This window comes from Callithrix jacchus, chromosome 20 (assembly GCF_049354715.1).
Source record: "Callithrix jacchus isolate 240 chromosome 20, calJac240_pri, whole genome shotgun sequence".
NCBI lineage: Eukaryota > Metazoa > Chordata > Mammalia > Primates > Cebidae > Callithrix > Callithrix jacchus.
The window spans coordinates 31,057,532-31,069,957 of NC_133521.1; the positions used below are offsets into that span (position 1 = coordinate 31,057,532).

A 12,426-nucleotide genomic window follows, 5' to 3' on the forward strand; every position below is an offset into this window, starting at 1 on the left:
AAACATTCAGCCTCACAGAGCTATTGAAGTTCACACTTGAAATCAAGATATAGGCCAGGAAACATAGTCTACCAGGAGGGTGGGGTCAGACAGTCCACTTTAGTGGGAACAGTTCTTCTTACAGCAGCCTACACAGCCACCCAGGATCTGTTCTTGTTGCCCATGCACCAAATGACAACCCAGACAATATCCACGTTAGTGGGGATGGGGTCCATCCAAGCTTAGAAGCCCAGGCCCAAAAGACCACCGCTTTTCCTAACCACTCTGTAGATATCTCTTCTGGGATCCCTGCAGAGAATATGCCCAGTTACAAGAGTCACTACACTCAGAGAACCCCACAGCTATGGCTTCCCTCTAGGTGGTCATAGTTCCTCCTGGTGCATATATTATTTACTCATCAGGGGCCATTTTTAGTATAAACAGCATCACCTAATAATATAACTGACTTTCCTCCTTTATCTGGTTTCCAAGGGAACAGAGATAGAAAGGTAATTCAGAGTCGAATTCATCTTTGAGAAGGAGAAAAAGTTACATTAACCCTTCAGCCACACTCAGATGCAGGGACTCAGGGATGCCATGGGCCCTGCCTTCCAAGAGCTCATCATCTGAGGGTGGCAGCAAGGGGATGGGTAGAAACAGGAGAATTGTTCATTACAGCATGGTGTCATATGCATGAAGCAAAGGGGTATCTAAGGCAGATAAGAGAGTCAAGGAAGGCTTCCTGGACAAGTTAGTTTCCCAGCTGAACTTTAGAGGACAGATAGGAGGTAACCAAGTAAAGACGTGAGAAGGAAGGGCTCTCTCTAGGCAGAGAGCACAACATATACAACATATACAAGGACAAAAAAGTAAGCCACTGACATTTCTACTGTATGCAAATTAAAAATTAGCTCATTCAACTCATTGTGCATTTGTTGAATTTTAATGTCTTTGGAAATTACAAAAGAACCGAAAGATAAATGTCAGGAGGTGTGATCTTCTGCTGATGGCCATTTCACCTAAAGCAGGGGTCAGCAAACTGTGGCCTGTAGCCTGTTTTCATAGATAAAGTTTTGCTGGCATGTGGCTATGCCCATTCATTTACGACTTGTCTGTGGCTGCCTTTCCACTACAAAGACAGAGCTGAGTTGTTGCAGGGACCATATGGGATACAAAGCCAAAAAACTTACTATGTGGCCCTTTAGAAAAGTTTGCCAACCTCTAAACTAAGAACTCTTTTTATGAAAAGTACTCTGTGCCACTGAGATTTCTCCACTTTACAAAAATTGTCTTTAGAATAAATACCAGTGCTCTAAATTCACAAAATAAACACAAGCCCCTGTGATCAAGGTACTTGATTTCAGGCATAACTGAATGGTCTGTCTACCTGGACTAGAGGGTGGAAATCAAATCTCTACATCCATCTTACCCTAGACCTACCCCTCACCCAAACTCCTAACTCTTACTACTCCCCTAAAACCAGGAAGGGCATGGGTATTTATTTTCTTGTGCCAGGGCTTTATCTCTCTGCTCTTAACTGTGATCAAGTTTAATAGTGATTCCAGGAGAGAAAAAAACAAAACAAAACAAAAAAACCTCTGTCTCCCTGTTCTTGTCTTTTGTTTTTGTTTTTGTTTTTGTTTTGTTTTGTTTTGTTTTGTTTTTTTTGATATGGAGTCTCACTCTGTCACCCATGCTGGAGTGCAGTGGCGTGATCTCGGCTCACTGCAACCTCCACCTCCTGGGTTCAGGCAATTCCCCTGCCTCCACCTCCCAAGTAGCTGGGACGACAGGTGCCCACCACTACGCCCAGCTAATTTTTGTATTTTTAGTAGAGACGACATTTCGCTGTGTTGGCCAGACTGGTATAGAACTCCTGACCTCAGTTGATCCACCCACATTGGTCTGGGATTACAGGTGTGAGCCACTGTACCTGGCCCTGTTCTTGTCTTAAAGTAGAAAAATCTGAGGCAGGAAAAGCCTCTGCTGATTCAGAATTTGAGTTTGAAGTAACTAAAATTCAAATCTCTCCCTCAGTCGGGAGAGGAGTCACAGGCAGGGGTCAAATGGCTTCTGATCACAGGGACGTTGTTTCCTTCCTTCCTTCCTTCCTTCCTTCCTTCCTTCCTTCCTTCCTTCCTTCCTTCCTTCCTTCCTTTCTTTCTTTCTTTTTCTTTCCTTCTTTCCTTCTTCTTCTTCTTTTTTTTTTAAAGAGTCTTGCTCTCTGGCCCAGTGGCATGATCTCAGCTCACTGCAATCTCCATCTTCTGGTTTCAAACAATTCTCATGGATCAGCCTCCTGAGTAGCTGGGACTATAGGCGTGTGCCACACCTGGATAATTTTTGTGTTTTTAGTAGAGCTGGGGTTTCACCGTGTTGGCCAGGCTGGTCTCAAATTCTTGGCCTCAAGTGATCAGCCCTACTTGGCCTCCCAAAGTGCTGGGATTATAGGCATGAGCCACTGCACCCAGCCAGGGACATTGTATCTGGTGGGAGATGATTCAGGAAGGGAGGGCCTGTAGAATATGTTCCTGAGGGAGGTGCTGTCATGTGAAACAGATCTTGTTTGCTCTCTCATGGGGGGTTTTAGGGTTACTGTGATGCATGCTGAGGGCTCATTGCACAGGATGTTGGTAGAATGCAAAATGCTTTCGAGTGCTAAATATTTTTATGTTTTTACTTTAAATCACTATGTATATATTTTATTGTTCGAGTATGTCACATGCATGATTTCTGATAAAATTATCTAAAATGTACCTTTTAAAAATATTTAAGAAACAAAGTGACATGACTTTAAAAGGTTAAGTACAGTAGAGATGGCATGTAGCCAGGACCAAAATCACCTGCAGCACATTTCTCAAATCTGTTCCCTGATCAATTTGCAGGTTTGACATGACTAATTCAGGACGTGTGCAGCTGGAATTTAGCTGGGTCTCAGAAGATTCCTCAAAGGCAGTCAGCTCTGCAAAACCAGATCACCACGGTAAATTTAATGACAAGTAAAAGCCAGGGCCCAGGCTGAGTTACCAGTCAGAAGAGTCTTGCTCATAGAGAGGCCGGCACTGCTCCCAGGGCCTCCTAAGTAGCTAAAGAAAAGAAAAGCAGAGACCCTGTGGTGTCTGCAGAGCCAAATGGCCTGAGGGACTCCAAAAGTTACTTCCACCCTCCTGGAGTCTGGACTCTGCCCCTGCACTAGGCCAATGCCCCATCTCAAGGTAACTAGAAATCTTGTCTCTTAGGTCTTAACCTGGGGGGAGATTATAGATCCCTTGGAGAAACTGATGAAAGTTACGAATCATTTTACCAGGAAGATACACACCCATGTCCAAGTCTGCAGTTTGTACATATGAAACACTGTAAAATGGCCCAACACTTGGTAGGCAAGTTATTATTATTATTATTATTATTATTATTATTATTTCAACTTTGGAGATGCACAGAACTTTTGAATGGGTCACAGACCCTAGTCCCTGGGTCCTCAAACTGTAAATCCCTACTTTAGAACAATGATTCTCCAAAAGATATGTTCACAGCCCATTATTCTAGGGCACAAACATCTTCTTGACTCACCCCCTTGAGCGAAAAGGAAAAAAATTTGAAAACCCTATGGAATAAATAGAAATCTTTTTCATAAGTCTTCTGTAAGCTATATGAGCAATTCTCTACCTCTGGTGCCCAAGGTTAAGTACACCTGGTACAAAATGTGAGTCCACCAATCCCACAGAGGGCCCCTGAGGATCTGTGAGTGGGCTGCCTTCCATCTGCTTCTCACTGAAAATGCAAAATATCACCCACTCTCTGTCTGCCCCCAGGTTCCACTCAAAAAGATCAGCTTAGTCAGGTCACGATGCACACGGCCAGCACCCTGGACAGCGCCATGGACCACTGGACTGAAGGTTCCCCACAACCCTTCTCTGTGGAGCCCTCCTCTGGAATCGTGCCTGTGGGGAAGATTCAGAAGCTCAAAGTGAAATTCTCTCCATTGGACATTGGAGACTTCGAGAGCAACCTTTTCTGCCAGTAAGAAAATGTGCTCGCCATAACCCGCTTCTTGGCAGGTGCAAAGCTCTGTGGCTCTTGTCCCCTCTTCTGTCTAGCGACTGCCACTATCCTTTCTGGCCCTAGACCCCTGCACAGTCCCAAATTATCCCTTTCCCCTTTGGAAGAATCCAAAGGTTCAGCCTTTAGAGACAAGGATAATTTGGTCTGTGTCCTGCTCATCAACCTCTCCAGATGCTCTTACTTTCCCCTTCCCAACTGCAGATAGGATTCCACTGAGCAACAAACTGCTGACAGCCAGCTGGGTTTCGGTCCTTGTCCAAGCATGAACTTAGGAAATCTTTCTTGTACCTTCTCTGAGACTCATTTTCCTCATGCATAAAATGCAAATATAATACCCACCTGGTAGAATTGTTGGGAAAGTTAAATGAGTTAATTCAAATAACTCACATCAGTGCCTGGCACATACTAAGTACAATAAACATTAGGTGGTGGTGGTGGTGGTGGTGGTGGTGATGGTGGTGGTGGTTGTGGTGGTGATGGTGATGGTGGTGGTGGTGATCATGATGGTGGTTGATGGTGGTGATGGTGGTGGTGGTGATGGTGGTGGTGGTGATCATGATGGTGGTTGATGGTGGTGATGATGGTGGTGGTGGTGATGGTGGTGGTGGTGGTGGTGGTGGTGGTGGTGGTGATGGTGGTGGTGGTGATCATGATGGTGGTTGATGGTGGTGGTGATGGTGGTGGTGGTGGTGGTGGTGGTGGTGGTGATGGTGGTGGTGGTGATCATGATGGTGGTTGATGGTGGTGATGATGGTGGTGGTGGTGATGGTGGTGGTGGTGATGGTGGTGGTGGTGGTGATGGTGGTGGTGGTGATGGTGGTGATGGTGGTGGTGGTGATGGTGGTGGTGGTTGTGGTGGTGATGGTGGTGGTGGTGATCATGATGGTGGTTGATGGTGGTGATGATGGTGGTGGTGGTGATGGTGGTGGTGGTGATGGTGGTGGTGGTTGTGGTGGTGATGGTGATGGTGGTGGTGGTGATGGTGGTGGTGGTTGTGGTGGTGATGGTGGTGGTGGTGATCATGATGGTGGTTGATGGTGGTGATGGTGGTGGTAGTGGTGATGATGGTGGTAGTGGTGGACCTGGTACATCGCAGTGAGAGAAGCTAATCCAATGACATCTGACAATGAAAGTCCTTGATGTGGTACCCACTCCCAGGAAAGCTTGAAGTATAGTCACCTTACAGAAAAATCCTGTGGGCTATAGTCTAGGATGACAGAGACATATGTGAGCTGTCAGGGCCTCCTTGATCCCCTGCAGTCACAACACAGAAACCCTTCCCACACCTAGGCCACCTTAGCTTGGTCTTGGAGCTGAGTGTCTGCCCATAGCCAGTTCACCTTCTCTAAGGAGCTCAAGATACTTTTTTAGGATTTCCAGGTCACTTTCCATATCCCACTAAATGCCTATGAGAGAGCCCAGAGGGTACGGCTGTGCTCATTTTGCAGCAGGAAGATTTTCTCAGCATTGATGGAGGAAGTAACGTGGCCATACTTAGGTACACAGAAGGAGCCAAATTCAGGCTGCTTATGCTCAGCTCACTCATGCATTCAAGGCACTGAGTAATGCTATTGACCAAGGTAGACCCAGCCTCTGCTCTCATAGAGCTCACATTCTGGTGGATATAATATTCATTTCCAACCAACTAAGAAAGCAACGACTGATAACAAAATAAAACATAAAGAAAAATAACCTTATCCTCTCAGGATTCCCAACCTGCCACCTGGAGAGCAAGGTCCGGTCCTGGTAGCAAAAGGGCGGAGCATCTTGCCCATCTGCCATTTTGATCTGAAAGACTCAGACTACATCAGTGGCCATCAGCGCAACCCAGAGCTCCGAGGACCTGGTGGGGGAGATCTGGATTCAAACATCCGGGTGATTGAGTTCGCCGCTGTGGGCCTAGGAGGGAAGAATCTCCGGTGAGTCGCTTAGGTTTGCATCATTCGAATTCACATCAGTCCTAAAGAACTCTAGAAGAATTCAGATTGATGAGCTAGACTGATTCCTATAAGCAGGCTTGATGTCCTGGGGTTTGACCTCAGTTTTAGAGGTCAAACTTTGACTTTAGAGAACTGTTACATTAAGAAAGCTGAATTCTATCTCCTTAGTTTTGCCACTGGGGAAAATGTGGAAGACATAAAAATATAATACCTGACCACTTCCTTGTCCACAGAGGATCACTGGCACAGTTGTGCCCTTGGCAGCATTGTCAGCCCAATGTCCAGAACGCTACACTGACTGGATCACTAGAGGAGATGGAGTTTTCATTTCCGCAGTAAAAAATGGCTCTGAACAGTTCTGCTTCCCAGATAGGGGACTGGGTTAGGGCCAGGTTCTAAAAAACTTCTCGTAATCCTCAATCCCCTGTCTCACTCTCTGCTGTTAATTCTTCCTCCCTGGCCAGGACCTTTACAATCCTAAACCCAACCAATAGCACCTACTCCTTCTCCTGGACCTCTGAAGAAACTGAAAGTCTCCAGAACCCCACAGCATTCACATGTCTTACAGAGAAGGGCTTCATCCACCCTGAAAAAAAAGCTGAGGTATGTGCAAATGAGAACCACTCAACCCAAGGCTTAGATCATTCTAGCCACTGCTGTGTAAAAAGTGTGCCATAGACAGTAAGTGGAATTAGGGAGAAGTGCCTAAGGGTGTGTCACTCAACAAGTATTTAGTGAGTGGCCACAGTATACATTGGGCAATCCTGATGACAAGACAGACCTGAGCTCTCTTGGGTTAGCCAAGGAGAAGCAGAGAGCTCTCGTATTTGCAGCTTTTTAAAACTGAGAATATTTAGGCAGCAAAGGGTAACGGGACACCAATGCCTGGGGATCCTAGGAATCACTCCAAGAATAAAAAATTATTTTTGTCAAAGGACCAAAAACAGTGAAAGGACACTGATGTGTTTTTACTTGGTTAGGCCAAAGGTCAATTCAGAGTGGAGCCATGTCCCGTTACTTAGTCCTAAATATTTTCACAATATGGGGCAGAAATAAAGAAATATGAACTTGCTGGCCAAAACAGATCTGTGAGCCCCATGTCCAGCCAGTACTGCAGAGAATCTTGAAGACAGAAATAAATCCATGAAACAAAAATTATGAATTCCAGTGCCCTCAAGAGTGTCACACAAATGAATAAAGTAGGCCAAGGGGGCATCCGTGGGTAACACAGGGCACCAGGGCCACTGGCCACAGGGCTTCTCTGGCAGATGACCACTTTGCAGACAAGGGCGGTCAAGGGGACCAACTCACCCAAACTGTGGAAAAGACAAGATTCCAAATTTCTATGTGAAGCTCCCTATTTTACATGCTGGTGGCTAGTTCGATTTTTTTTTTAACAATTCCCAAACCAAACAAAACATACTTGTAGACTCTCCACCTGGTTTTGACCTCTGTATAATGTCAGTACCCAGGCCATCTAGTTAAATGTGGTAAGGTCCAGGAGCTGGGTCCACCATAGACACAATCCTACCTGAATCATGGCTCCCACTTCAGCCCAGAAATGTTTCAAACGTGAGCTCAATTCTGAGAGGCAAGTTCCAAAATCCATCATCCAGGGCCATGCTGGTCTTTGAGTGACAGTAATGTCACTGAGGTGGCACATCTCCATAGCACCTCCCTGCATCATCCTGGCAGTGGTATGGACAATGCATGTTAACCTGTGTGGTTCCTCTTTGGCCAAACACCATTATTCCTTCATTTGGTCCTGACTGATTGATTGCAAAGAAATGCACTCAAGTTAGCTCAAAAGAGAGAGAGAGAGAGAGAGAGAGAGAGAGAGAGAGAGAGAGAGAGAGAGAGAGAGAGAGCGCGCAAGCGAGCCTGGGGCAGCTTTTGAGATTGGACTTTCCTCCTCAGACTGTCTGCTTCTCTTTTCCCATCTACTCCTTTCTCTCGCCACTGACCAGTTTCTTCACTGTTGATTGATTGATTCTTCAGTTGCTTTGTAATATCACTTAGCAAATTGGTAATGACATGCCATAGCCCAGTTCACCTGCATGGTACCTTTCACCATCAGCTCCACTGCCAGCTGGCCTGGCCACTCATTTTCTAATTCCAAACTTCCGAGAAAGAAATCTGGTTGGCCCTGCTAATCATATTGTCTTTGGCTGTGTGTCCAGCTATGGACAAGTATGGGGATTGTCTTTCCTTGGGATGGGTGCCAACTCTTTGTTCCAGTCAGCTATAGTACAACCATGCCATCCAAAGACATGGCACAAATACAAAGGCTGTGGTTTGGGGGGACTCCCTTAGAAGAACACATGAGCAGGGCAGATGGACATTGATGTTTCTGGTACAGCCTCACCTATGTGCCTTTGCATGGATTGTAGAAATGTAGCAATAATCAACTTTCATGACCCTCATGCTGACAAGTCCCCAGGGGCTCTTGGAGTAAGCAAACAGAAGTGTCTCTCACCACTTGGTTCCAAATTGTCTTCTTAGATCGTGTTCCAGTTCACACCTTTCCATCTGGACATCACTGAATCACTGTGGACCTTCCTAATCCCTGAACACAACATCACAGTCCCTTTCCTGCTGGTGGGCAAAACTACTGACCCTCTTATCTCTCTGAACAAGTCACACCTCAACTTCAGCTCTCTCCTCATTGGTAAGGCAGCCCTGCTGGTATGTATTTAGAGTTGGCATGATCTGGGCAAGGTCATCAAGAGCTCCAGGAGCAAGCTTACATAGGAAGCCTTTCCTGGTGTCTTCCAGAAGCATATCAGAGGGTCTCAATCAGGTTCTAGGAAGCCACCAAATATTTACCTCTCAATCTAATTTCCACCAAGTATCTTTTAAACCCACAATTAATAGCTTCAGGAAATTTAGGAGTCTTGTTAAAGATCCTACTTGGCAGATTCCTTTAAGACATGGGCTGTTTATTTCTGGAGCCTCAATATGGCCCCATCCTTCTTGCACTTGCCCCCAGCTTATGGGGGGGGTGTCTGTTTCTTGGTCTGTGTCACAGTGGTCAGATTCCTCTCTCATCCTTTTGTGCATTTATTTGACTCAGCAAATATCACTGAGTCTGTAGAATGGCCCGGGTACTTTTCTGTGGGCTGGGATTGCCCTAATGGATAAAGCCCAAAGTCCCTACTATCCTGTTGCTTACATTCTAGAAATAAGAAACAGGCTGCCAAAAGAAACTATGTAAACTGCACACCATGTCAGATGGTGATAAGTGCTTTAAAGAAGAGGACAGCAGGGTAGGGAGAATAAGGAAGGCCAGGAGACAGTGGGAAGGTGACGTTTAAGCAGAGACATAAGAGAAACAAAGGAAGTAATTGCCAGGTCCCTTATAACCCCATGTATCTTTCCCATGGTTATGACATCTCTCTCTGTTGAGTGTATAAAATACAACTAAAGTCAAGGTGTTTTTAATAATATGTTGGTTTTTTTATAAAATATTCTTTCTAGTAAGTCCACAAATGTGGTGTTGTGTAAGAAAAAGTTTAACCTCTCCGCTTTCATCCTGTCTCATCTTTCTCTTTCCATCCCAGAGGAAAGCAGTGTTAACAGCTGGATATGTATTTTACTGATACACATAAGTAGGTGGGAGGGGGGATTACAGCATTTATTAAGATTTTGAACAAAGAAGCAAGCAATATAGCATAAGAATAATAACTGTAAGAGTTTAATCCAAGAATTCAACAGTGGTACATTTCAATATAATCATTACATCAGTGGCCACCGTGGTGAAAACCTATCTCTGCTAAAATAAATAAATAAATATTAGACAAAATAGACTAAAGAACAATCATGTGATAATATTAATATACACCGACAAGCCACTGCCAACATTTAGCAGACATTCCCAGCAAAAGCTCTTATAGCAAAGTGGATGTTGATGGAAAAAAGGATTAACCAAAATCAAGAGGCATTTATGATCCTGTAGTAAATGACTAAAACTACTTCAGTTAAAATGAGGAATTAGGCAAGGATGTTTATTATCACCATCATTATTGAACACTTGCTTGGAGACTTTAGCAAATCTGATCAAACAAGAAAATTAAATAATTTATATAAACATTGGGAAAAAGGGATAAAATTATCTTTTTTTTGCTTTTGTTGATGATTTTATACACATAAAACCACAAGAGGCTCTAGAGAAAAGCAAAACAAACTACTAGACCCAACAGAATAATTTGGAAAGGTAGGCGGATGCAAGACAAATATGCAAACATAGTGTTTCCCCTTTTAGCACTCGGACCTAGAAACAGAAATCTAAAGGAAACATCCACTTAGTACTGGCAAAACGTATACAAAATCTATCCTATAGCTAAGGATAAATGTAACAAGATACACACAAGAAAAGACCTACATAAAGGAAACTATCAAATCTGATTAAAATCTCCCCAAACGAGATCGGATCATTTGTTAATTCTAAAATTAAAAGCAAATTTAATCAAGTTCCAATTAGAATGCCAACTAGGGTTGCCAGATAAAATACAGGATGCATAGTTAAATTTTGATTTCAAATAGCAATTAATAATTTTAAGTGTAAGAATGTCCAAATATTGCATGGGACATATTTATACTAAAAAATTATTTGCTAAATCTGTCAGCTGAATCCCAAAAGAATTGGAAGAGGAGAGAATTGGACACAATGATTATAAAGTTTACATGGGAGAATAAATGTTCTAATAGCCAAGAGGAGAGCAAAAGATTACAGTGAGAGAAGATGTGTTAGTCAGGGCCCTGGCCAGGATAGTCATGCCACACCCAAGATCTATTTTATATATATATATATTCATTTTAGCAGGGATAGGTTTTCACCACATTGGCCAGGATGGTCTCGAACTCCTGACCTCGTGATCTGCCTACCTCGGCCTCCCAAAATGCTGGGATTACAGTTGTGAGCCCCTGTGCCCAGCCTACCCAAGGTCTATTTTTAAAGAATTCGATGCAAGGATTATTTATGGATACATGGGCAGTTAAAGGGGTCAACCAAGGAAAGTGAAGCCCCCATTAATGAATTCAGGGAGGGATTAACAATTCTTGGGTCTAAAGGAGCAAGGGAAGAAAACAGTGTCAGCAGAATCCCAGGAGAGCTATGGCCAGGGCATAGGAGACACCAGCAGGAGCAGGCAACTGATGAGGAAAGACATGGAATCCCCGAAAGGAGGAAGGTGACTTGGAGAGGAAAAGGAAAGAAGAGAGGCAGACAAAGGCTGAAGAGGTTGGGGAAAGTCTTCTAAAAAGGGTCTCTCCTGCCTGTGGCGCGGGTGTCTGCTGAGAGATTCCACCGGGCAGGCAGGAGGCCCCACTGAGGGCTTGTGTTTCCTCCTCAGGCAGAGAAGCCAGGGAGACTGTGCAGATCATCAACAAGGAGGAGCAGGGCTTTGATTTTTCCTTCCAGGACAACTCCCGCTATTCTGAAGGTTTCAGCAACAGCCTGCTTGTGTGTCCCATGGAAGGCTGGCTCCCACCACTGTCCAGGTAAACAGAAATGAAGGTCTCACTTTGTCTGCATCCTTCTGACACTGCCAGTCACCGAGCCTGCCAGCACTTAGAGTGCCCCATTTATATAATCACTTTCAACTCTAAGATTAGATCGTAACAATTCCATCTCCATCCTACTTACTCCCTGATATCTGTTTTCCGGATCAATATGGAGCATTGAGAATTCTAAGCCCTTTATCTCAAATATTTTCTCTTTGTATTCTTTTCCTTGCTATACACTGCATATGTGAATCCACAGCGCAACGTTCAGGCTTGCCTGGCTAATCTCTTTTTCTGTTTTTTTTTTTATTGCATTTGAGGTTTTGGGGTACATGTGAAGAACATGCAAGATAGTTGCATAGGTACACACGTGGCAGTGTGATTTCCTGCCTTCCTCCCCTTCACCTATATCTGGCATTTTTCCCCATGCTATCTCTCCCCAACTCCCCATCCCCCGCTGTCCCACCCCTATTCCCCCCAACAGAACCCAGTGTGTAGTGCTCCCCTCCCTGTGTCCCTGTGTTCTCATTGTTCAACACCCGCCTATGAGTAAGAACATGCGGTATTTCATTTTCTGTTCCTGTGTCAGTTTGCTGAGAATGATGTTCTCCAGGTTCATCCATGTCCCTACAAAGGACACGAACTCATCGATTTTTATTGCTGCATAATATTCCATGGTGTATATGTGCCACATTTTTCCTGTCCATTCTATCATCGATGGGCATTTGGGTTGATTCCAGGTCTTTGCTATTGTAAACAGTGCTGCAATGAACATTCGTGTGCATGTGTCCTTATAGTAGAACGATTTATAATCCTTTGGATATATACCCAGTAATGGGATTGCTGGGTCAAATGGAATTTCTATTTCTAGGTCTTTGAGGAATCGCCACACTGTCTTCCACAATGGTTGAACTAATTTACACTCCCACCAGCAGTGTAAAAG

General features: G+C 44.3%; 1 protein-coding gene across 19 annotated transcripts in view; it reads left to right on the plus strand.

Moving 5' to 3' along the window:
* Positions 1 to 12,426, plus strand: part of HYDIN (HYDIN axonemal central pair apparatus protein) — a 516,394-nt gene that overhangs the window by 460,497 nt on the left and 43,471 nt on the right. For all 19 annotated transcript variants that reach the window (XM_078357699.1, XM_078357700.1, XM_035282169.3 and 16 more), the window contains 6 exons: positions 2,865 to 2,962; positions 3,792 to 3,999; positions 5,748 to 5,960; positions 6,446 to 6,584; positions 8,484 to 8,649; positions 11,333 to 11,480. In XM_078357699.1, coding sequence (XP_078213825.1) covers positions 2,865 to 2,962; positions 3,792 to 3,999; positions 5,748 to 5,960; positions 6,446 to 6,584; positions 8,484 to 8,649; positions 11,333 to 11,480 — 972 coding nt within the window. The remainder of the gene's footprint in view (positions 1 to 2,864; positions 2,963 to 3,791; positions 4,000 to 5,747; positions 5,961 to 6,445; positions 6,585 to 8,483; positions 8,650 to 11,332; positions 11,481 to 12,426) is intronic.